The 26,709-nt window shown below is 45.6% G+C and overlaps 1 protein-coding gene across 1 annotated transcript in view; it reads left to right on the plus strand.

Moving 5' to 3' along the window:
* Positions 1 to 9,821, plus strand: part of Wdr63 (WD repeat domain 63) — a 55,989-nt gene extending 46,168 nt beyond the window's left edge. Inside the window, exons 20-23 of the mRNA XM_028788117.1 lie at positions 3,391 to 3,595; positions 4,933 to 5,024; positions 6,800 to 6,922; positions 9,503 to 9,821. Coding sequence (XP_028643950.1) covers positions 3,391 to 3,595; positions 4,933 to 5,024; positions 6,800 to 6,922; positions 9,503 to 9,646 — 564 coding nt within the window. The 3' untranslated portion in view covers positions 9,647 to 9,821. The remainder of the gene's footprint in view (positions 1 to 3,390; positions 3,596 to 4,932; positions 5,025 to 6,799; positions 6,923 to 9,502) is intronic.
* Positions 9,822 to 26,709: the final 16,888 nt, after the last annotated feature.

The raw sequence follows: 26,709 nt of genomic DNA on the forward strand, positions 1-26,709 counted from the left end.
ACCATAGTTTTTCTCGGAAATATCTATGGTGGGCAGTTCATCTGACTCGGACTCTGTTCCTTGAGACTCAGAAGATGGATTCTGGTGATGAGATGAAGTCCAGGGGGTCACCCGGCCTGTCCTCTCTTCTTCTGCACCAGGTGCATGTTGGCAGGTTCAGGAAGTTGGCACTTGTAGACTGAGGGCCGAGGGTTGGCAGAGCACACTGCCTGTCCAGACACACATGAGCACCAGTAAGGTTTGGTCAGGATTAAGACCGGTCCTGCCAGATAGAGCCAGCCTGCCAAGATAAACAAACAAAAACACTGGGAAAAAATTAAATCCAGTGAAGCAGGGGCAGGGCACACCAGTTCTTTTGGGGGGGAAATCTAAATTACTATGCCCCTCTGGTAAGAAATAGTGAGTCTGTGAAGAACCTGGAGGGAGAGAGACAGACAGAAGACGTGTGGATCACAACTAGAACATACATATTCTTTCTCCAAATAGCGCCCCTCCCCCAATTTATACAAAGAGTTTTTGAAAGAAATGTGTGTGGACACTTGTTCACAGGGTGCCATCGAGTAACGCTGGAAGCTGCTTACGTCTGTATCGGCAGACTTTCGAACAATATACTCCGTGGGTTTTGCCTTCTTTATTTTTCCAATAAAGAAGTTTTGTAGTTACAGCAAAGAAAACCGGCATGATTAACAGAAGACTTGCAGGCCCAAGATCTGGGTCTCCCTAGAGTCTGAAAGAACTTAAAGCGTGGGCACAAAAAGCCTTGGAGGTCACAAAGTTGGGGGGGGCAGGGGGAGCGGCCCAGGACATCACAAGACGTTTCCTGTGTCTGGGTTGACTTGTGGAAGGCAATTGTAATACAGTCAGTTTCAGCTTATCCCCAGCTAGCTTGCTAAATGAGACTTGGACTATGGTTATTTTATTTGGCTTTGACAATTACCGAGGGGTCACCCATAATCTACTCTTCTAACTGTAGGCCTGGCTCCCTCCCCAGCGGTGTACCCCAGATACTTGCTGTTTCTCCTGGCCATGTGCTCATGGTGCATCCCCCTCATGGCGGCTTCCTTTCTCTTCCTATTCTTCCTCCTTCTGCGGTCTCTCCTCCTCCAACCAGGTCACTCCAAACCCACCTACCTCTAATCCCTCCAGTAATTGGCTGTAGCCAATTTTTTTTTTAACCAATAACTCTAAATCAAGGGACAACGTTTTCGCAATGTGAGAAGTCACTCTTAGGCCTCCGCCTTCCCTTTGAGCATAGAATTTAGCATTGCAATGCATAGCAACCTACCAAACCTCAGCCAACAACGCCATGCCGCCGTGCTTACGTGATATTAAGACATAAGGGACACTTGGATGTCTCCCACGGGTAGACAAACCTGACAGTGGAAAAAAGCATTTTCTTTTTTGTTTGTTTGTTTGTTTGTTTTCTGGGTTATTTTGTTTTGTTTTATTTTGGTTTTTTGAGACAGGGTTTCTCTGTGTAGTCCTGGCTGTCCTGGAACTCACTCTGTAGACCAGACTGGCCTCGAACTCAGAAACCCACCTGCCTCTGCCTCCCAAGTGCTGGGATTAAAGGCATGCGCCACCACCGTCCTGGTGGGAAAGCGTTTTCTTTTTTCTTTTTTCTTTTTCTTTTTTTTTTTTATGAAGTTACTTTTATTCTGGGAAAGCGTTTTCTAATTGCTCTTGTCTGTGGTAACTTCCCTAAGTCAGCAAATCATCTCATGGTGGAAGGATTAAAAAGGTGTTTACTTCATCTTGCTTTAGTGCCCTAAAGTCCCTCTTCCAAACACACAGCCATCTGAAGCTGTTTGCAGGCTCTGCTGCTCATGTCCAGAGTGCAGCTCGCCGCTGAGGTTGACAGCTGCCTTAGTGTCTTTTACATCGCTGTGACAAAACACCTCAGTCATAACTTAGAAGAGGCAAGTGTTCCGGATGACTGGCATGTGATTGTGTGACTCTGTTGGTTCCAGTCCCAGGTTGAAACAGAATGTCATGGAAATGGCCACATGCAGATGAGGCTCTCCACCTCAAGGTAGACAGGAAGTAGAAGGCACAGGACCAGGACCAGGTGTAACCTTCAATGGCATGACGTCTTCTCTCTAGCTGGACCCCAACACTTGAAGTTTCCAGAACAACCCAAAATAGTAACACCAACTGGGAGCCCAGCACTCAACACACGAGCCTGTGGGGGACACATATTCAGACGTAACAATAGACTTGCCCTTGGCTTTTGTAGACACCAGAGCTGTTTCCATGGGCAGCAGATCTCTGGCAGCCAGATAAAGTTATGAGAAATTTCTTTACACTCTTATGGCTGCTGTCTACAGATTTGCATAGACCTAATAGCACAGAGGCAGCTGGGTTATCAGTGCCATCTGAAGCTAAATTAGAAGGTTCAATCTTTTCTAAAAATCAACTAAAACAAGAAAAAAGAAAGGAGGTTGCTTGTTGTGGATTTGGTTTACTGCTTATATTATGTTAACTGGGTTCTCAAATTACACAGGAATTCATGTCTGCAAGTAAGACACCAAGGGTCCCTGCCCACATTTGGCTATAATTGGCAAATAAAGATACCGGCAGCCAATGGTTGGACAGAAAGACAGAGACTTTAGATTTCCCGGGCAAGAGAATCCAGAGAAGAAGGAGGTAGTATCACCATTGCCAAGGAAGGAGAAGGTCCCTGCCTGAAAAGTGTAGGACAGAAAGACAGAGAGACTGTCAACATGTAAGAGTCAGGGATTGTAGGCCAGGAGGGCTGTGGGCCTGGGTCGGGGTGGTCAGGATGGGCTATAGGTTTTAGTAATAATTCAGGAGTACTGGAGGGAACAGTGAGATAGCAACATGGAGGAGTGAAGAGGCCCAGCCATTCAACCATTAAGGCATATTAAAATAGAAGGCGGTGTGTGTGTGTGTGTGTGTGTGTGTGTGTGTGTGTGTGTATGTTTCTTTTGAGAATCCAGAGCATTTTGGCAGGTGGGGAGCAACTCACACGGCAGCCACCAGCAGCGCAATTTGGGTAGCGTTAATAATGAATGCAACAGTTGCTTATAAAATAACTGGTAGAGAAAATAACTTGTTCTATGTAAACCCCACAGCATTGCAGGCAAGATGGCTCAGTGGGTAAAGCTGTTCAGGGCTTAGGAAGTAGGTTTGGTCCTCAGAAACTGTGTAAAGCAGCGGGAAGGAGAGAACCAACCTCACAAAGCTGTCCCTCTGGCTTCCACATGGGTGTTGTGACATGTGGAAGCCACCCTCCCCCTCATTTAAAAACCCCTGAACAAAAGCAAATGAGACCCCCCAGTGGGATAAACGTTAACATTGTCAGTTTCTCTAGGGTCACAGAAAGGAAAAGAGAAACGCTTTCAATATGCCTTTTAAACTTGTGTTTAGTCCGGACCGCTCCTTCAAACGTGCTGCGCACCGAAACGGTACACGGCAGGGCACTGGTCCCTGACGAGGCCTGGAGTGTTCTACATCGGCCGAGAGGATGGATACGTCGACATCTGGGACCTCCTGGAGAAAACTCATGAACCAGCCCAGTCCCAGAATATCTGCATCACCATGATCACCTACATCAAACCCTGGACCTTCTCCTGTATGTTCATTGTGGTGGAGGAATGTGTCTGGTCAAACTCGGTTCTAGCGTTCATCTGAAAAACCTCCCGTGTTTACCTCCACCCACCCTTCCTTCCCTCCTCTGGTCTCCTTTCTTTCCCTCCCTCTCCCTCCTGTTTCTCCAACAACATTCTCATCTTTTCCCTTCGCCCTTGCTCCCAAATTCCAGAAGCTCCTTTGTGCCCCTCGGTGTTCGGGTTCATTAGCTGCAATTTCCCAGACTTCTGATAAGGTCTGACTAAGGCTGACTTTGAACCACGTGATGGAAGGCATCCATCTTGTCTTAACCTGTCAGAGTGGTCCTAAACCTTTGCTGCTTTGGGGATATTTCTTTTCCAGAAATACTGAGTTCTGTTTCTTTGCCAAGTGTTTAAATATTGTACACTTTAGTGATTGTCATACGGGCGACACTGACAAGCAACTCTCTTCACGGGATCACATGGTTCTCTAGAGTTATGTATTTATGTAAGCCTTAGACTCTGAGTTAAATATGTGTTAATAGCAATACACTACCAAACAAGCATAAACTCAAGGGTATGTCTACAGAAAACCAATTCATTTCCTTGGAGTTTTTTTATTTGTGTGCTTGTTTGTTTGTTTGTTTGGGGTTCCCCCTACCCTGTTTGGCCCAATTAGTATTTTCTGTGTAACCCCACTGGGAAAAGTTTCCTTTTGTTTCCAAAAGCCCATAGATATAAGATTGACTCTGTGATTTTTCCTAGAAACCCCCCACCCAGACACTCGGCCTTCAGGGTCTCTAGAATGTCTCAGTGCCGCTTCCGTTTAGCCGTGAGGCACAGCCAGAGTACGTCATCCTATCTTCGGTACAAAAGACTGACTGTGTGCCTGCAGGGCTCTGAGTGTAAGACTCAGCCATTTGAACCAGACCTTCCTGGAAAGGAAGGCAGACATCCGGGAAGTGAAGGACACAGCACAGTCCTTCCGCTCTAGATGTGTGTGCTGAGAGTGCTCTCTGCCCAGGACCTTTCCATGTCTTATGCCTGCCTCCTCAAGACCACGGAGAAGACGGCCGTCAGCCCCTCTCCTTATACAGACACCGGGAGCGCGAGGCTTGGGGTGGTGGGAGCTGACAGAGGCTCAGAGTCTAACTCTCAGCTCATCAGCTGGAAAGAATGGCTGGCTCATGTTTAAGTGGTCCAGTCATGAGCATCTGACGGCGTTGCCGGGGGCGCAGCAACCGCAGCAGGGCCTTCCGGGAAACCACAAAAGGAAACGGGATTTTGTGTCTAACCTCTTGAGATGTCATTCCCTTTGTTGAATTCCCCAACGCACACTTTTTTTTTTTTAATCTTTCAGCTAAGCAGCAGTTTATAGCCATAGCTGACTATTATGGAACGCTGCATATCTTAGAAATCCCTTGGACCTTAAGTCACCCCTCCTCTAACGAGGTCAGTAAAGTTGTTACTCTGAGAGTTTAATGTTGCTGGGGCATTTCTTTTTTAAAAATGTATACTTGTTAATTTATTTACGATGGGGTGGGTGCACGCCACAGCATGGCACACTTGTGGAAGTCAAGGGACAACTTGTTTCTCTCCTCCTACCATGTGGACTACCAGGGACTGAACTTGGGTCTTCACACTTGGTTGGCAGCAATACCCTGACCTGCCAAACCATCTTGCTTTTGGGGCATTTCTTTTTCTTTTCTTTTCTTTTTTTTTTTTTTTTTTTTTTTTGTTTTTTTGAGACAGGGTTTCTCTGTGTAGCCCTGACTGCCCTGGAACTTGCTCTGTAGACCAGGCTGGCCTCGAACTCAGAAATCCACCTGCCTCTACCTCCCAAGTGCTGGGATTAAAGGTGTGCACCACCACTGCCCGGTGGCCAGGGAGCATTTCTTACAAGTCTGTTTTAAATAGTGTTGGCACTTTTGTTTTACAAGAGAATGAGAGATTTATTTAAAATAGTATTTTTTAGATAATATTTTAAGTATTAAATAATACAAATTTTATTATTATTTATTATATTTATTGTTTATTCATTTTATTTATTTTTTATTTTAAATAATAGAATAATATGTTTTTGTCATATGAATAAGATAGTTTGACGCTAAGGAAAATAACCAAACCAGAGATGGGAAGGAGGTCAAGTGAATGAAGTGCAGACTGGGCGGAGAGCTGATGTGGGGAGGGGATAGTTTCACACTGTAGCTGAGTTTTAGCTCTGTTGGCGTATTCACACACCTCTCCACCAGTCCCCCATCTAAACATTTTGAGCAACGCTGAGAATGAGGGTTTAAATGGACCAATGAGTAGAAAACCGTAAATACCCATGCCGCTTAAATACACAGACGGCAATCTGTTGCGAGTGCCAGCCCCAGCCTAGCTCCTGCCAGACAGCAGGCTGGCCTGGATTGCCTTCCTTCCCCAGGCAGATCTCTAATGGTGTCTCTGCTAATGTCCATATGACCCAGTGCTAAGCCCTCCGGACACCGGAATTCAGTTCTGCTTTTAGTCCCTTTAAAGGGGCTGCAAAGATGGCTCGGCCACTCAAGGCAAGCCTCCATAAACATCTTCATCTGAGTCTACGAAGTTCAGTGGAGGGCATACAACTTCAGTCTCCTAAATAAGAAGAAAGAAAAGGGGGGGGCAAGCAAATTCCTATATTTCTACTATAAAAAATGGCAGGGCTTTGCCACTCTCTTCTCTCAAGTATAACTGCTCCTGTCCTAGGGACCAGCAAAGTCACAGGGACCAAAATGTAAACACAGAACCACGAACATGGAGCTCAAATCTCTGGCCTGCAGACCACATTCACCTAAAGCAGCTGCCCTTAACCTGGAGAGCTGTAAGCCCCGTGGAGGTCAAATGGGGGTCACCCAAGACTATCAGAAAACAGATACTTACATCATGATTCATAACAGTAGCAACATTACAGTCGTGAAGTCACAATGAAAATTACCTTATGGTTGGGGGTCACCACAATGTGAGGAACTGGGTTAAAGGGCCGCAGCGTTAGGAAGGCTGAGGACCACCAGTCTAGCGGATGAGAAATATTTATATCATTGTCCTTCCAATACGGCTAAGAAAGTGGTTATTGTCTTCAGGCAGCTGAGGGAGATGATGTGGGGAAATCCTAGTTAGAGAGCAGCCACCGTTCCAACAGAGCCTTGTAAAGGCCACGGGCATCCCCGTGGGGCGAGCTCACCGTGGGCCCTTGTTTCTGACAGGTATCAAGCGTGAACTACTACTTTGAAAGAGAAGTCAGGCATCTGGAATATGTCCAGCAGCGCAAGGAGATCCGTGAGCAAGAAAAGAAAGATATGGCCCTGGAACTGGTAAAGAAGAAAGCGGTGAGTGAAATCTCCAGATGAGAGCTGCCGTCCGTCCTCTCCCGCCCGAGAGTCCTGTGCGCTCCCCAGCCTTGTGCCTTTCTTACGGGCATCAGGACAACATTTCTTTGATTTCCTACGCGACCATGAGTGAGAACCACCTGTTGCACACATAGAGTCTGTCACACTTCTTGTGCAGAGGAGTGTTTTGGGTGGTAAGACTGTACACAGCTCGCATATGGAGTTCAGAGGGTAATTTATACAAGTCAGTGTTCTCCTATCAGTAAGTCCCAGGGGAGAAACTCAGGTCATCGGGCTTGGCAGCAGGTACCGTACCCACTGAGCCATCTCACCAGCCCTGATACATAGTGAGATTCCGTCCAAGTCATCTTCCTCTAATTGATACAATTCCAAGTCCTTTAGTATAGATACAAAGATTCCCAGATGAATGCTTTCCCTGTGTGGAGTCTTTGTGTCTGGTGAGTGATGTATTGAAACAGGCCGTACGAAAAAGGACCAAATACAGAAGTCAAGATGTGGGATAAAATCCCATGGGTCTCGAACAAGGCTTCCTTCCGTCTTTGTTGGGCTTTGGTTGTCTTGTCTGGAAAACTGGAATACCAACGGTCACCACTGGTGATTGCTAGAAGGCTTTCAGCTAGTGGGACCATCTGCCATCAAACAGTTGCTACAGTAACGCAGCAGCTGCCATCAAACAGTTGCTACAGTAACGCAGCAGCTGATAGATGCAGGGGAACAGTGTTTATCATACCGTGATGGGTGTGATACTGTGACCCTAAGACAGAGAAGTGGGGGACACATTCGTCTTACGCCCAGCCAGCAGAGGGACACAATGCTCGACTGGCCCCAGTCCCCTCTTCCTCAGCCTCTCTCTGTGGGTCAGGCTTTCTGTCATACATGAGAACTGGGGACTTTGAAATAGTCTGTAAACCGTTCTTCTGAGTTCTCATCCAAGTCTCTGGGGTCTGGATTTCTGTTCCTCATTGGCTTGTCTCTCCCCCATCACCTCTTTGTCACCTCAGTTTCCTAACCAGCCCTACCTGTGGTCCCTTCACAGCCAATCACATGACATCCTCCAAAGTAAACTTCCAAGCCAGAGCCCAGTTCTCCACGAAAAGCGCCAACATGTGGATACTGTAACGTCTGTCACCTATTGACAGACACAAACTGGCACAATCAAAGCATGGGGCTCGTTTTGAAAGCCACCGCCACCATTGGTGGTGACAAAGGATATGGTCCCACTGCCGCAAACAGACTGGTCTTAGCTTTGCTCTCCTGGACACGTACAAACGCTGGCGTAAGTGCTCTGGTGGGAGACACTCTATGCCAACAGCTTACGCACAGTTGCTACAAGTGTAAGACAAAGCAGTTCTGCAAGTCCTCAACCACCCTCAGCCACATAAGAAAGGCAGGACGCTTGGGAAAGACTGGAGAAGGGGGTTGCTTGTCAGTCTAGAGCAGGGGTTCTCAACCTGAGTCATGGTCCCTTTGGGAGTGTGTGTAGAATGACCCTTTTACAGGGCTCACCTAAGACCATCAGGAAACACAGACATTTACATAATGATTCGTAACCATAGCAAAATTATAATTAAAGTAGCAACAAAAATGATTGCATTTATTCTTTTATCCACAACACAAGAAACTGTTTTAAAGAGTCACAGCAACCAGAAGGCTGAGAACTGTTGCAGGGGGTGTTAGAAAGGGCAGCAGGCAGTCCAGCTAGCTCCCGGCCTCTGCCATGTTCTCGCTCTAAGTTCTCACACTAATGGCACCGGCTAGCCAGGAGCACCGGCCCAGGACCCACTAGACATTGGCATGGCTGTTGCCTCCACCAATCAGCTCTGTGAAGTCGATGGCTCTAAGCATGGCCCTTGGACCAACTCGACACTCATAGTGCTCAGCCCAACCCCAGACAATAACCACCATCCTCACGGTACCCGGTAGAATGAAGACTCTTAATGCTTAAAGATTATCCAATGGATTTATATATTAACAAATATTTAATACACAAGATGCCCACACAGTTAGAATTGTTTACCCCATCACCTAACTTTGAATGAATAAGTACCTTAGACTGCTAAAGCCACCCGGACATCCGCAGACATCTTCTCTCCTCTCTCCTTCCTTTCTCTCCCTCTCCTCCAAACTTTTCCTGCTCCACCTTTCCTTCTACTGCCCAATCACCGGCTCTAGCCTTTATTTTACAAATTAAGGTGGTCAGAAGGGTCACAAGAAGGCCCCTGTGTACTGATTCACTCCTCCTCTGCAGCCCCTCCCAGGAAAGCAGAATTAGCATCAAAATACAAGACCCGGGCTATCCACTCCAGAGAAGCTTTGCTATACAGAGAAGCAGTGAAGGGCAGGGTTTTTGCGGTCCTCACTTCTCCAGCACATAAGACTGCCCCTCCTGTCCATCTGTCCTCTACCCTCCCACAAGCCCCTTCTAGAGAGCAGCCACATCAGCTGTTGAAAAAAAAAAAACCAACTCAGCTCCTTCCTGTTCCTTCTTGGTTTTTGAGCTTAACTGTTCCTTCTTGGTTTTTGAGCTTACAGAGCTGTCTTGCTTGCCCCCCCCCACAGAAAATCTATCACAAGACAAAAGAACAAATGGAGGCCGAGCTGAAGTTGGAATACGAGAGCTATCTGGAGCTTGAGAAGTCTGTGCTCTTCTCCCTCGGCCTAGGCAAGGTCTCGGAGAAGATGTCGTACCTGGATTTACATTAGCAAAGATTCTCGAAGATGGTTCCTGGGCCCCTCCCCCTGTTGGTCTTCCCTCTCTCTTTACTGTTTGTGTTTCTCATTTTATGTAAGGTAAAATAGCCAACTAATCATATATAGGTTTATTCGTAAATGCAGGCTTTTATTTAACTGGTATCAAAACAATTAAATTCTATCAAATTGATTTCAGTCCCATGCTGAGCATTACGGAACTGTATGCCAAATATGGACTTTTCAAATAAGGACATACACTTCCCTAGCAGTACCACACAGCTGCAGACACCATCTCCTCCCCAGACATCCCCTAAACCCAGGCAGAAGCAGAAATCAAACTCTGTTTCTTCCCATCACGTTGATTTTGGTCGCCACTCCAAAGAGAAATGCTTCCCCAAGCCAGTGCACAGGTGGTAGGGCTATTTTCTAAACACAATACTCACCAACTGAATCCAGAAGTGTATTTTCAAAAGGATAACACTTGGGTGGATTCAAAAGGAAGACCTAGGTGGATTTATCCAGGAAAAGGAAATTGATTAACAGTAGAAAAGTGAATCAGAGATCGACTAGAGAGAGAAATTGTAATAGTGACCCATACAGGAAACATCTGCTAAAATACAACATTCAGGACAATGATACATTCTTCGCAGCTACAGAGAAGACCTTCTTTACCTGATGAAGGGCATAAAAATATTACTGTGATAAGACACCACAACCAAGGCAGCTTATTAAAAGAGTTCATTGACTTGGGGGCTCACAGCTTCAGCGGGTTAGAGTCCATGTGCACCGGGGCAGGGAGGAGTAGCTGAGAGTTCACCTCTTGAGACACAACCACGAGAAGGCACACCTCCTCCCACAAAGCCACGCCTCCTAATCCTTCACAAACAGTTCCACCAACTGGGGTCCTAGTTATTCAGAGAGCCTATAGGGGCCATTCTCATTCAAACCACTACACTGGCCAAGAGCTAAGAGCTTTCCTCTAAGATGGGAATGGACACTGTACTCATTAACTAGCGCAAGAAACTTCAGTGCTGGAGAAGAAGGAGCCACACACCATGAAGCACCTACCTCCCTACACAGGGAGGGTGATTTTAGTTTGTGTGGAGATTAGCAGAAGGGCTAAGCAGGAAGTCGACACAACCCACTTTCTCTGTGAGAAGATTAGGAACAGATTAGAACAGAGAGTCACCTGGCCAGAAATCCTCTTAAGAGGGTCAAGAAATCCTCTTAAGAGGCCATGGTACCTGTTCAAGGTGAAAGATGAGAAGGCCCTGGATGTAGAGGATAGAACTGAGAGGCCCAGTGAATGGGAAAGGGAAGACAGAGAACTGAGCCACAGCACTGTTAATAGAGGAAAGGAGACTTGAAGTCAGACTGAGATCAGCACTCCCCCAGCTGCATGCTCTTTGACGGTGACTGAGCTCTGTGAGGGTATCATCCAGCCAGGCTGAAGCTACATATCAGGCGGCATTTGGGGGTTGGAGTTTATTGTTACTTAGGACAGCAAACCCCTAGGCTGGTCTTGAACTCTCAACCATCCTGCCTTGAACTTCATCCAGGGAGCTTGAATTGAGTGCACCATTGAGTGCACATTGAGTGCACCAGTAAGAAGTGACACGGATCCGAGGCAGATCTGCGCCTGCGGAAGGAGAGAGGAAAGGATGGAAGGAGGTAGGCTGCCCCTCAGCCACCCGGCATCATGTCAGTCACACACTCTTCCCCCCTTGGATGCCACAGACAAAGTCACCGCTGTCACCTCCTTCAGTAGAACACGTTTTCTCCGAAGCTGTTCAATCCCACGAGCTGACATCCTTTTCTCTGGCGAAGAACCTTTGTTTGGCAGGTGACAGACCCACTGAACCCCAGCAAAGAACTAGGTTGAGCTGAGGCTCAAACTAAGCAATGGAAATAGGGACAGCTGGTGTGAGTGAAAAGGATGTGCCTCCCTCCATCCACACGGCTCTGCCCCCCCCCCCGTCCCCCACTGTCCATTCCTTCCACACCCTCCACCTGTATTTTAGATCAGTTCTTTTCCTGCCCTCTAGTCATTTGGTCTGCCTGACAGTGTAGCGAAAAGAGATTCTAGATCCCAGCAGACTGAACTCAAAGCTCAGCTTCATCCTCTTGGACAAGCTGCACTGTCTTCCAATCTTATCTCCTCATAAAGGGATGTTCTCTCTCTCTCTCTCTCTCTCTCTCTCTCTCTCTCTCTCTCTCTCCCTCCCTCCCTCCCTTTCCTCCCTCTCTCCCTCTCTTCTTCTCTCTCTGTGTGTATGTGTCTCAGTCTCTCTGTCTCTCATGTGTGTGCATGTGTGTGTGTATATCTCAGTCTCTCTGTCTCTCGTATGTACATGTGTGTGCACGTGTATGTACATAAGTATGCCCACTTGTGCCTGTGGAGTATAGAAGAGAACACCAGGTTCCTGCTCTATCCCTCTTTACACAGTCTATCTCTTCTTTGTTTTTTTTTTTAAGAATATAACACACTACCCAATAACTAGTCATTCAATATTTGATCATCTGGATTAAACGTAATTATCATTCAGCTTCACAAATTACTTTCTGCTCACTCAGAAATGTGTGACTAAGCCACAGAATACTCAGGCCCACAGAGAAGCGCATCACCTGTGTATATTTTAGATGAAAAAGCAATTAACTGCAGAGGACAGTGGCCATGAACTCTGCAGGTTTGCAAACCCACCGAGTAAATAATTAACGGCTCCCTGTGCCCTTCTGCCCCTGAGCACGGGCAGGGGTAGGTGACATTCTATGCTGTTGCTAGGCTGCCATGGCCAGGGCAGATACTAGGTAACTGAGCTGCATCTCCATCAGGAAATTGAATCTCAGTGAAGGTCAGATAAAAGCCTGTCTGATGAATCCACTCCTTGCACAGCCAACGAGTTGTCACCGGAGGCTCACAGTGGAGAGAAACCCACACACCAGCTAAACCAACCTGGGAAAAGACACCAAAGGGCTGGCGTAGCTGCTTTCAGATGTCCCATCTGTCACTATATGGCTTGCTATTGACAAATACTATTGTTATGTTTCCTTGCAGCATGGCAGTGGACTGGAGTTGGGAGGACAGAGAGAAAAGTGTCCTTGCAGTCCCAACTCAAATGTGTTCAGGAACGTCTGCCACAGTTTGCTTTTCCCTTCTCGAGGAGAGAGAAGAAAAGTGTAAAATAAAAAGCTTCACGCTTTCTTCTCAACTAGACATGTATTTTCTCGGCGTAGAGACAGGCTATACAGTTCTAGCCCTGCTATTCTCAAACCTTGGTGTTGGACAGTGTGTGTGTGTGTGTGTGTGTGTGTGTGTGTGTGTGTTCATACATGCAATATCTGTGTGGAGGGTTTAATGTGTGCACATGCAATATCTGTGATGTGTATGTCTGCATGTGTGCACAAATATGCAATATCTGTGGGGTGTGTGTGTGTGTGTGCACATGCAGTATCTGTGGTACATGCATGTGTTGTGAACAGGAGTGTGCATTTACTCATGTTCACACATGTAGAGGTGAGATCAAGAGTTCTGATGTCTCCTATCACCTCCCACCATGCTGCCTTAAGGATCTCTTACTGATGAGATGCTCCCAGGCAGGTTGGCCTGCCTTCTCTCTCTCTCTCAGGACTCTGCTACCCAATGCTGGTACCGCAGACACTCACCACCATGCCCAGCTGTTCACACCAAGAATCCTTGTTCAGGTCCTCAGCCCTCTCACTCAGAGAGCATACACTCCTCCCCACTGAGCCATCACCACCCTATAATCAGTTTGACCATTTCTTCATTAACAAGTAGGGACAATAACTCCCACCACATGGAATTATGAAGACTCTATAAAATATGAGAAACTCCTGTGTAATGCTGTAAAGTGCATATGACCCAATATCAACAACACGGAACTAATTTGAATTCTTCAGAGACCTGAATCTCCAGAGAAAGATTGCCTATAGTTTTTGCTGTGGTGTGATTTCTGAGAGTCAGTGTTTAACATTCAACTTACCGAGATCTTCCATTCACACATCCAATGAATAAACAAGCAAGTAGCACAAATTCATAAGTAGTTAATTTGCTTCAACAAGTACTGGTCCCAAACGTCTGAAATGTAGACAAAGGAGAACAAATCAAACTTTTTGTTACAAAAAAAAAACAGCTGCTGTGTAAAGAAAGGGTGATTTTTTTGTATAGTCCTCTCACCTTGGTCACCAAGTGGACGGGGTATTTACTGTAGTTTACTTTCTCAGAGCATTAGATTTGTGTTTACATTTCTCCAACAGACCATTCTTAGCCCAGCACCAGGAAAAAACAAACCTCACGGAGACCTATTGGCTTCAGAAAGGGAACATGGTGGAATGGCCTCACCCTCAGAAATGGTGTAAAGAGTCAATCTGAAACAAAGTCTTCATTTGCTCATGCTGGGCAGAGACCAGAGAGCAGAAACTGGTTATTGTTGTCTATTCCTGTGTGTCCATGTTTGTTGGACCCAGATGTTCTGGAGCCTTGTGACAGAGTTCTAGCCAAAGAGTGTGGGTAGAAAAGACAGAACCCCACTCCAGGTCTGACCTGACCCCAAAGTCCCCCAACTTTAACGTCTCCAGCTGTGTGTTCAATACGGCATCATCTACAAACAGAAAAACGTTTCTCAACCCATATCAGATTTTAACAACTGGGAAGTTACCTTTCAGCATATTAAACTGTCAAGAATTCTGGGTCCATTTGTTAATGCTATAGCAGAGTCCACACTGAGAAACTCAGATAGATTGAAAACAGTTCCACCTTGTTAGAACACCTACAAGCACTAAACCAGAAATTTGACTTAAAACTACATACAGAAAAACAAAAATACTACGAAATCTTAAAGTCCAAAAAGAAAACATTTTCTAAGCTGAAGCTTACTTGTGGGTCGGCAGGTTGAAAGAGTATTCACCAATCTAAGCCAAGCGTTCACCCACCAAGGTGTTCACACCACTTCAAATCCCACATTTTAAAACTCACAACACTAAAGCTGACATCACTGAACTAATTTGAATTCTGGGGTGATCTGAGTCTCAGAAGTCTGTTTCCCCACACCTTGCCATTGATAAAACTCCACCAAGCACCAAAGGTGCTGCAAAATGAACCACTCCCCTGTTGAACACAACAGTATTGACATACTTCAGAAAAATAGTAACTATAGTCCTCCTATCGAGAATAAACAGTGGTCACAAATTGTTTAGTGAGCACAGAAGGACTCAGCAATGGGCCAGCAATAGCTTCTGAAGTCAGCATCTGAGACTCAAGCACGGTGACAGTTCTGGTGTCACTTAGAAGCTTGGGTGTTAATCACAATGAGCTTCTGAGGTGGATGAAGTTCTCAATGGTGGACAGAGCACTGCTCCTGTTCCGTGCACTCTTCACACACCCACTCCAAGACTCCACTCCATTTGTCCTACTCGGGAAACTGGACAGGACCTTGTGGTTGTGCTTCAATTAGGTGTAAGTAGAAATGGCCAAGCATTCATTCTTGGACTCAACTACTTTGGGGAGGTATGAAGAGAACACACACAAATGTTCTGGCCCTGGCCCAGATAGTTTCCAGTGAACAGCATATATAAATGCACACACTATCAGATGATGCTTGCTTTGATCCTTCAAACTACCCCAGTGGATCCTGTCTCTGATAGATATTCCCACACTTGGACTCATGCCACTGAGTTTGGGGATAGCTCACTATATAGCAAAAAAGTACCTGGGCAAAATATTTCACACGGCTCTTGTGGAGAATAAAGGAAAAAGAATATATAAAATTCCTTTGTCTGAAACACAGCACATCCTCAATAACTGGGAGTTATTTATGATGTACCAATGACTGGAAACCACCCCTCACATGCAGTGTGAGTTTATTTCTTCCTTTACTTTGTCCTGGTGACCAAGCCAGCTCAGTCAGTCAACAGGTTCTCCAGTGCAGGAGTGAGGATTAAAAGAAAGAGACAATTAGGCAACATTGTAGCATGACCCCAGCCAATTCTGAGACTGAAGGCGAGTTTATTTTTTCCCAATTTGCTTTTTATATCATTTTAATTACATGCAAGTATTTAGGTCAGTTCTAGGTTGAGGAATTAGCAATACAATAAATGCAAATAGTCAAGGAACAAGCAAGACAATAAACACAAATAGTCAAAGAACAAACAAGGCAATAGAAAAGCCCCATGATCACTCTCATGATCACTGTTTCTAAGGTCTTATCAGGATGACCAAAATATCTGAGCCTACTTCCCTGTCCTAGCCCATAGTCATATTCAGTGCCTGAGGCCTACTTCTTTGCTCTAGCCTAAGACTTAGATTCCCGACTGAACTTACTTCCCTGTCATGGCCCAATGTCAGATTCCTGCCAAGTGGCCCCAAAAGCTCTCCACATCCTGGGAAGGAGTATAAAGATGTATCATGTGCAATGAGTCCCTGCCTTCAATACTGTCTTAATTAGGGTTTTACTGCTGTGAACAGACACCATGACCAAGGCAACTCTTATAAGGACAACATTTAGTTGGGGCTGACTTACAGGTTCAGAGGTTCAGTCCATTATCATCAAGGTGGGAACATGGCAGCTTCCAGGCAGGCATGGTGTAGGAGGAGCTGGGAGTTCTACATTTTCATCTGAAGCTTGCTAGCAGAATACTGACTTCCAGGCAGCTAGGATGAGGGTCTTAAAGCCCACACCCACAGTGACACACCTACTCCAACAGGGCCACGCCTACTCCAATGGGGCCACACCTTCTGATAGTGCCACTCCCTGGGCTGAACATATACAAACCATCACAAATATATACACTCTAAGAGACAATAAGCTACATATTCAAATAGCCACATTATAGGACAGAAGAAAATAAATATTGTGAATATGTCTTAAATGTTTGGAAAGGTACTTGGGAATCAATAGTAGAAATCACTGGTAAGTGGGATCACTTTGCCACCTTTTTTATTTGGCTGCGATTTCTCTAGAAAATATGAACTTTCTGTCTTTTCCTGCTTGTGGAATTATTACTTACTCACAATATAATACACAGATCTTAAGTGCATACTGGATTTAAATCTTATTTATGGATACATCCATAGAACCAGAGGGCCTGACAGGGAGCAAATTTTCATTGTGGCCCATAGAAGACTTCAGCATTGGATCCTGATGAAGCATTGCACACTCACTCAGTTCTAAGTCTGTTCTGCTTAAGAACTCAAGGCCAGATCCCAAACGAGTCCCATGGACCCCAAACAAGGTGTCGACATGACTGACTGCACCTGAGGATGTCTGAAGGCAGCTGTTGAGCCCTAGGTCACCGATGAGGCTCTGATGTCTGTCCTCCATTGCCTGGTCTTTCCTGTCTACATCCAGACCTTCTGCCTCTTTTTCATGGGGGTACATGGTTATTTTTAAGGCCCACTAGTGAACAGAAGAGAGATTCCCCATCTCAAACTCCTCAGTTGTATCCATTAAATATTTTTGCTGCATAAAGTAACATTTGCAGGCTCAAGGATTGGGGCATCAATGTGTTTAGGATTGTCATTTCAGTTTATCACAAACTCATAAAAAATGCTAAAATTGAGGAGAAATTCTGTGAAACCTTTTATATGCCAGCTTATTATGCCCTCTGAAAAGCATAAAACAAGAGTGACGTAAGAGGTTTCCCTCTGGTGGAGGACACCAGTAGAACCCAGCCCACAGAAGCATCTAAGCAGGGTTCATAGGGATGGAATCAGCAATAAAAGAGCCTGTGTGGGTCTACACTAGATCGTCTGCATATATGTTGTGCTTGTTAGCTTGGTGTTCTTGTGAGACTCCTAACAGTAGGAGTAGGGGTGTCTCTGACTCTTTTGCTTGATCTTGGGACCCTTTGCCTCTTGCTGGATTGCCTCATCCAGTCATGATATGGGACTTTGTGCCTAGACTTAATATAACTTGTTACAATGTGTTAAGTTGACAGCCCTGGAAGGCCTGCTCTTTTCTGAAGGGAAATGTAAGAGGAGTGGATCTGGAGGAGAGGGAGGTGGAGGGGATGCTGGGAAGAGAGGAGGGAGGGAAAACTGCAGTCCGGGTGTAATGTATGAAAGGAGAAAAAAAGAAAAGCGGTCTCCTGTGGGACTGCGTAAGGGTATCCTGGTTCATGGCTGGGCATGAGTCTGGAACCCAGAGACTCTAAGTGAGAACTGGCAGGTGTTTGGCCACATCCCCAGAACCCAGCGTCCTGACTCAAAGTCCCGACTCCATGGACCTACATTGTTCAGTCACGTAGGCCATTACAGCCCCTCCCAAAGTGCACAGGTAGAGGGTGTGACTAGAGGCCTCAGGCCCTAGGGCTTTACATACTAATGAAGGCCAGAGAGTAGAGCCAATTAAGCATGCCTCCCCAGATCCTCCCCCTTTCTCCCTCCCTATTTAACTCAGGTCTGGCCTGAGTTTTAGGGGCATACTTCCAGATCCATTCACCATCCACCATGACAATAAACCTTTCTGGAACCAAGGACTTCCTCGTGTCATTGGGGCCTGTCATCACCAAAGCCTCGAGTCATTAGAACTCCAGACCTTTCTCCGATATGTGGGACCCACCAGCGTGGAATTCCCCTATATTTTCCCACAGTCTCCCTCTACATAAATAAAACCAATCTTTAAAAACAACAAGAGAAATGTCTTGTTTCTTTGTTTTTAATATAAAAAATGATTAGCATTGTATGTGTGTGTTTGATTCAGAGTCTCACCCTGCTCATAGGTTGCTCAGATTAGCTTTGAACTCCTGACAATCCTCATACCTCTTCCTCTCAAATGTCGGCATACCTGACTAGACTGGTTTATAGACTGAAGTGCATACTGAAAACATAGCCCTTAGAGATGCCTTCCTGGGAAAAACAAGAGCAGACAGCACACTTCTGGTAACACTTGCTGTCACCATGGTCCTTAGAGAGCTCAGAAGCATCAAGCTCTTGAACCCGCTACAAAGACAAAGCATTGACCTCTTGTCCTAATGAGAGATGTGGACACAACCCTGTGCAAGAAATCGGCACACCCGTCGATGGAAAGACAGAAAACACATGCTGAATATCTGGGGGACATCTCTGTTCCTCACTCATGGTGAGCGATGATAAAGAAATGTGTGCACCATGGGAATCGGAAGTCTGTAAATCAAGGGAGACTCATAATCACAGTGTCCTGGGCCACAATGGCGCAAAGGCATGCTTGTGTTGCAGGAAGGATGGATCTTCACCTCCATAGACGAGAGCCTGAGAGTGTGGCCATCAGAATGGTGGTCATGCTTCTAAAATGGAAAGGGGAAGGGGCTGTAAAAAGCATAGATGAGCCCTTCACTGTGGGGAAAATTTAAAAAGGCCACCACAGCAGCGCAAGTCCCAGAGGGGCTTCCGCCGTGGCGGGTCCCACATCAGGGAAGAAGATCCTATGGTTCCAGCGGCCCGGAGGCCTTGGCGGCGGCAGGCCCCAGTAACACGAGGAAGTCCTTGGTTCCAAAAAGGTTTATTGTCATGGCGGATAATAGATGGATCTAGGCGTACCCCCCCCCCCAAAAAAAAAACTCAGGGCAGTCCTGAGCTATATAGGGAGGGAGAAAGGGGGAGGATTGGGGGAGGATCTGGGGGAGGCATGTTTAATTTGCTCTGCCCTCTGGCCTTCATTAGTATGTAAATCCCTAGGGCCTGAGGCCTATAGCCTGGCCAGTGTGACTCTATGGAGATCTGTGTGACTGGTTTTCAGGATCCTAGATGATGGGAGGGACTGAACTCCTGCCGGTTCTCACGCAGAATTCCACGGAGAATCTCGGGGTTCTAAGCACCTGCTCAACCATGACCTAGGATACCCTTGCACAGTCCCACACTTCACCACTACTAACTTAAGGACTCTGTCCTCTGTTCACCATGCGGGTTCTGGGTACAGAACTCATACCATCAGCCAGACTTAATAGGACACACCTTTACCCACCAGACCATATCCAGTCCTGATCCTGACATCAACAAAGATCAGGACCGAAGTAATCTCTATTTCCAACACTACAATTGTTACACAGTAACACTTACTTAATAAGAGATGGTGAGTGTTCTGTCTGCATGTACATATGTATATCACACGACTGCCTGGTGCCTGAGGAGGCCAGGAGACTTGACTCCCCAGGAACAGGAGTTATAGATGGCTATGAGCAGCCATCTGAGTCATGGGACTCAAACCTGGGACGCTTGCAAGAGCAGTGAGGCACTCTTAAACAAGAAGCTCCACCCCTAAAAGGGTTTCTTTCACTACTTGAAGTCTTTTCATCATGCCTTTGGTGACTTGAGAAATCTTTACAGATTCCAAGGTTTTCTTCAAGCAATTTGAGACTTTTCAGCTTTGGGAATTTAGGGGACTGGGCACAGGAACAGGGTTTATCAGTGTGGCCCTGGCTGTCCTAGAACTCACTTTGTAGACCAGGACTCAAACTCATAGAGATCCACCTGCCTTCACCTGCTGGGATCAAAGGTGAGCGCCACCACCACCACCCCCTCCCCCTCTCCCCACCCCCAGCTGAGACATTTCAGTGTTATTCTTAGATCTGTGACTTGTTTTGAGTTAACTTTTACATGTGATATGGGTGGTAAGTTCTCATTTTTTATGTTGTACATAAAGATCATTCATTTCCCATTGGACTGCCTTTGCTGCCCACCCCAGCCGCCGTCTGAACTTAAGGTGTGATGTGGGTACTGTACAGCCTTGATTACTGCCACTTTATATGTCAACTTAAAATTGGCCAGCGCTGGGCTCGAACTGGGTTCTTTTTCAGTTGCTTCAGTTAGTTTAGGCCTTCATATGTAGGTTTAATATATTGAAATAAATTTTATGAAAGTCGAAATCATATGCAATTCAGTGACTGACAGCTGAGATGACTAATACAGAGGACCCTACAGCTAAAAAATGAAGAAAAACTACGCTTTCCTGGCACTTCCTTAGGAATAGTCTAGAAAAGAATGTGTTTTGTTTTGTTTTAAAATATAAAGTGTCCTGGGTGTGGTGAGTTGTTTGCAATCCCAGGAGGCAAAGACAGAACTGACATAAGTTTGAGTTCAGCCTGTTTTACACAATGAGATGCCGTCTCAAATATAAATATATTATTTCTTAGTCAGAAAAGTCTCCCTCTCCCTCTCCCTCTCCCTCTCCCTCTCCCTCTCCCTCTCCCTTCTCTCCCTCTCTCACACACCCTGGAATTTTAATCAGAAAAGAGGCTGTGTTCTAGGTGAGAATTCAGTGAAAGACTTTCCCTGAAGGTGAGGAGGAAGAAGTGGGGGAGGAGGAGATGGGAAAGGCAGCAGAGGCCGTGGTGGTAGCCAAAAAATCTCTTGTGCATGAGAGGCAAAGGAATGACTGTGAGTTCTCTTGAGCTCGGGGCAGCTAGAATGAGCACATGGCCACCTGCGCATCATGCACCAAAGCATGTCGGGACAGGTGAAGAAAGGCTCAGCTGTTTGACGTTTGGCAAATGAGCTGGGGTATCTCACAGCAACACTGCTAGTAAGTGCTAGAAAACCCTTTGTTGGTTTTGGCTGGTAACACACAGCTTATTATTTCTGGTTCCTGCCCCTCTTGGTGGTGGTGGTGGTGGGGTGTCCCACATTTCGTCAGTCCAGGAGGAAGCAATAGGGGCAGTTGTGAGGAGACAGCTCCCTGCATTTTTCCTGTTTCCTTACAAGGGAGGAAAGTCTACACCTCAAGACAGGTGAGGATTGCTTCCCAATTTGGCTACCTCTTTTATGGGACCCAAAGTCAGAGGCTGCCTCTTCTGAGCGACTGGAGGAGTCAGACATCTTTTCTGCACTGTCCCCGCAGCCAGCCTGCAGCAGATTGTGTATGTATTTGTAAAAAGAGTCTCTGTATTGTTTTTATTTATATATCTGAGTATGTGCATGAACATCACGGACACTCAGAAGAGCCATAAAGTCAGCATTGGGTCCCTTGGAGCTGGAGTTACAGGACATTTGGACCCGTCCTAAGAGATTGCTGTTGCGCATAGTTTTATGCTACCACCTTTGCTCCAGACCAGTCGAGCTACCAACCCCCACCCAGCTTCCCTTGAATCCTCGGACAAAAGACACACACAGTTTGTTCCTTTACAACTTGACTTCTTGGTACAATTGCTGGGCGCTGATATCTCCCTCCTGGAAAAGCGTGCCCTTACCAATGTATTGTCTCCATCTCTCCATCTGCCCTAAACTTCAGTGGCTAGTCCTACTAGACCCTGGCAACACAAACAACCCTGGCCAATGGTTGCTGTGTTCTTCTCCCTCCAAAGCAGGCAGAAACTCCTCTCTCCTTTCTTTTGTTTCCTTTTCCTCCTGGGATCTGGAAATCTTGCCTGTACCTTTTGTCCAGCAGTTAGCCTCCAGAGTTCTTTACTAACAAATCAAGAACCAATTGGGGAACAGGACCTTAGCATCAGAATCACCCCACTTCAATTGCTAAAAACTGAACTCAGGTCACCTGAAAGAGCAGCTACTCCTGAGCCATGGCTCGAGGGGTGGAGGTTGTTGTTTGTTCTATAGATCCAACAGACTTTTGCAAGTGTTTATCTGGACAAAGTGCATTCAATCCTTAAACAGAGAAAGGCCTGGTATTAGCTATGAGCCCAACTTAAAGCAGCTTTGATTTTCCTGTCCCTCTGTTTATGGTAGAGAGAAGGCAAGATCGAGATCATAGCAATATTCTCTCAATTGCTACGTGCATATAGGTCAAGATATATATCACCATACATATAACAACTTATGGATTTATTGTTATGTATAGGAAAAACAATGCATGTTGATGACAAAGGACACTGGTTTTCTACTCATAGAACAAGGTTTACCCTCAGTTTTACTTTTAAAGGATGCATTTAATTTTAAAATTACAGTATATGTTTATATGTGTGTAGTGTATCCCACAGTGTGTGTGTGTTAGACCTTATAGGAGCCAGTTCTTTCCCTCCACCATGTACATCCCAGGGATCAAACTCAGGAACCAAGTGCCATTACCTGCTGTCTTAATCAGTGTTCTATTGCTATGAAGAGAATTCAGGACCACAACAACTTTTAAAGGAAAGCATTCAAGTGGGGCTGGCTTATAGTAAAGAGGTTTAGTCCATTACTGTCATAGCAGAAAGCATGGTGGTGCACAGGCAGCCATGGTGCAGACCAGTAGCTCAGAGTTCTACATCTGGATTGGCAGGTAGCAGGAAGAGAGAATGACACTGGGACTGGCTTGAGCTTCTGAAGCCTTAAAGCCCACCCCCAGTGACACACTTCCTCTAATAAGGCCACACCCACTTCAACAAGGTCACACCTAACAGTGCCACTACCAATGGGTCTATGGGTACTATTTTCATTCAAACCACCACAGCTGGTAAACCATCCTTCTGGTCCTTAAAAACACTCCTCAGAGAAATTATAAAGCCTATAATGTCCAGTTGTAGTGGTACATGCTTTTAATTCTAGCACTTAGAAGGAAGAGACAGGTAAATCTCTGTGAGTTTGAGGCCAGCCTGATCTACACAGTGAGCTCCAGGACAGCAAATACTACATAGTGGAACTCGATCCCAAAAACCAAAAATTTAGATAAGAATACAAACATGATCAAAGAGCTACAGGAAATGTTTCTTTTTATGCCTACTAGTTTTACATGTATGTATGTATGTATGTATGTATGTATATATGTATGTATATGCACCCAGTACATGCCTGTAAAGGCCAGAAGATGGCATTAGACCCCCTGAAACTGGAGTTACAGACAGTTATGTGCCACTATGTGGGTGCTGGGAACCAAAGCTGATCTGCAAAACTCAAGCACTCTCCACCACTGAGCCACCTCTGCAGCCTAAAATGTTTATTCTCTTGGGTGGTCAAGATCATACTCCCCATGCTGCATTCAGCTCTGTATTTATGGTGTTTACGACAAAATATTGAGATGGGGAAAGGCACAGATGCAACTTCTCCCATGCCTGCATGCTTGGCTTTGAGCTAAGGCAGCATACAGAGTTGTTGTGCAGTTTCTTCTTCCAGTAAAGGATTGCTTACCGGAGGGTTGAAGAAGATTCATATTCAAGAAGCCAAATATGTACAGGACTCAGAAGGTAGGAACCTGCAAGACTAACAATCCATATCCTGAAGTTTGTAAGCAGGGAACAATTACCAGAGGGAGGGGATGCTTCGTGGAGCTGCCTGTGAGTCCTGTAGGGCACGCCCAGGGTGCAGCTTCCCAAGTTCTTACCCATGCTTCCATGGGCTCCTGTACACACATAAACCTCATAAAGTTTCTGGCTGACCAGCCTATGCTTGGTTGGAATCTGTTTTGTTCTGTTGTGGGTGCTACCTGGAGCAGACAGACGTTTGTTCATGTCTCCCCAGGAAAAGCCAGACAAGATCAAATGTAGATTGACAACGGTGGGTAGGCAGAAGCCTTTGAGATGCTGTTCCTTATCTGCCGGTCTAGACAAGTAGCTTTCACTTACCTAACAACCCAAACTTGCTTCTCGGTTGCAGTGAGTTTGACACGGCCATGGGGGAAGGTTAGGCAAGGATGGACACAGACCAGCTGGCAACCTGCACCTGACTTCTTGAGCGAAGGTCAAGAAGAAAAGGTGGCTGTTCACTGTCTGTGGCTGGGGAAAGTCCACAAGCTACAGGTTGCTCTGGTAACGTCACACAAACACCCTGGATGGGAAAGGGGGGGGGTTTCCTTTCTTGACTTAACATGAACTGTAAATTTCTAAAGTTGGAATTTTAAAGCTCTCTATGGAAGTTTACTTTGATGAGTGGAATTTCCACAGAAGTATGTAGGGAATACAGAAGTTACCAAGATTTCACTACGCCCATGTCTCCATTAGGCAAAAGCAGAGGTAAACACAAACGACTTAAACGCATATTGAGGTCTTAACAGTCAAGGATGGAAATAATCCAGCCTGTATGCCTTCTCTGATCCTCTATTAAGGAAGGGTTTTACTCATAAGCTCCTTTATTTATTTATTTATTTATTTATTTATTTATTTATTGGTTTTTCGAGACAGTGTTTCTCTGTGTAGCCCTGGCTGTCCTGGAACTCACTCTGTAGACCAGGCTGGCCTCAAACTCAGAAATCCGCCTGCCTCTGCCTCCCAAGTGCTGGGATTAAAGGCGTGCACCACCACTACCTGGTGAAATGACTTCCTTTTAATAAGAATTTTGTATTTCTAGAAAAAAAAGTCTATTTGTACTCAAATGAATGGGGCCCAAGTCAGAAAGGTATGTTTTCCTTAGCTTCCTGTAAGGATCCATTTAAATAAAGTCTCCCTTAGAGGCTGTCCTGTGCTATAACACACTTTTCCATAAACAAATCATTTAAGTAATTGTTCTCACTCTGCAACAACTACTACCTAAACTTTACCAACTCACTTTTGTGAGTGACTAATCTCCCCGAGTCCACTCTAATTCCAAAATCCCAAAGCAAAGACACATCTTTAAGACCAAAAGATGGATGATTTATCATGGAGTATTCTTTCTCTCTTGCTCTCTCTGTCTCTGTCTCTGTGTCTCTCTGTCTCTGTCTCTGTCTCTCTCTCTCTCTCTCTCGTGTGTGTGTGTGTGTATGTGTGTGTGTGTATGCCATGAAGGAGCTAGTGTTTATGGAGGTCAAAAGAGGGCATCAGATTCCGAGGCTGGAGCTACAGACGACTCAAGAGCAACAAGTGTTCTTAACCACTGAGCCATCTTTCCAGCCCCAAGGAGTGGATTTTTTTTTTATCATATAGAAATTGCAGCTATGGCCCTTAGTTTTTGGTCTTCCTTCTATCAAAAGACAAGCATCGTCAAATATGTTTTGCAGTCATTCACCTTTCAATAAACAGCTGATTATCATCTAAGTTATTGTCCCTCTAGGCGTATGGCAATGAACTAGACACACAAGCTTCTTGTTGCTATGAGAACACTGTTTACATTTGAAAGGCAGAGACAGATAAGGTAACTTAAGATAAGCACCTTGATGGAGGCAAGCCAGGGACAGAAGATGAGAAGCAGCTTAGTTTTTTAAAAAATGTTTTAACTTATTTATTGTGCACGTGTTCATGCATGCGTGTGTGTATCTCTGTGCTGCTGTTTTTAACAAAATATCAAATGTTCCATTTTACCAACAAAAACTCAGGAGTCAGTTGCTGGGGTGAAAGCCTGCTAGCTTAGAGAGACAGAGAAAGCACCCAGCTGACCTTCCTCCTCAGTCAACGTCCCAAAAGGAAAAGGAAGCCCTCCTTCTCCATACCACCTCAAAAACCCTTCACACTCATTGTCCCGCCCTTCTACTTCCTGTGTCTCTCTGCCAATCCTCCTGACTCCCTCTCACTCTCTATGGTTTTTCCTATGTTCACTCCCATCAACTGGTTGCCTGCTATGCCTCTTGACTGATGGTTGACTGTTTAACCATATTTACAATAAACAGAAGAAAAGCCATTGGAGTAAAGGTATGTGCTAAGGCTGAGCCACACCACAACTAGAAACAGGTTTTTCCAGTAAATAACACAACCTTGGGGTTCAAAGTGTGGTCAGATATCCTGCAAGTGTTTGCTCGCGGAAGTCAGAGGCGTTCTTTCATTTCACCACATGAATTCTTTTGATCAAACTCAGGTCCTTAGGCTTGGCAGAAAGCACTCTTGCCTGCTGAGCCACCTCCAGCCTGTGACGAACAAAACTGTCCCCCTCACACTCAGATGTTTGAACACTTGATCCCCATTTGATGGTGCTGTTTGGGAAGGCTTAGGAGGCGTGGTCTTACTGGAAGAAGTACGTCACTAGGGGAGGGCTTTAAGGTTTAAAGGCTATGCACCATTCCCAGTTTGCTCTCTGCTCCCACACAGAGGGATGAAGATGTGAGCTCTCACCTTGCAGTTCCAACTGCCATGCCTGCCATATTCTTATCATGATGGATCTTATCCCTCTGTAACTGTAAGACCAAATACACCCTTCCTTCTATGACATCTTGGTCATGGTGTTTTATTACAACAATAAAAAAGTAACTAATACTTGAAGTGACATTTCCTCAGAAACAGAAATGGCACAAAAGGACCTACCTAAGTAACAG

Source organism: Grammomys surdaster, unplaced genomic scaffold (assembly GCF_004785775.1).
Source record: "Grammomys surdaster isolate TR1022 unplaced genomic scaffold, NIH_TR_1.0 125701, whole genome shotgun sequence".
Taxonomy (NCBI): Eukaryota; Metazoa; Chordata; class Mammalia; order Rodentia; family Muridae; genus Grammomys; species Grammomys surdaster.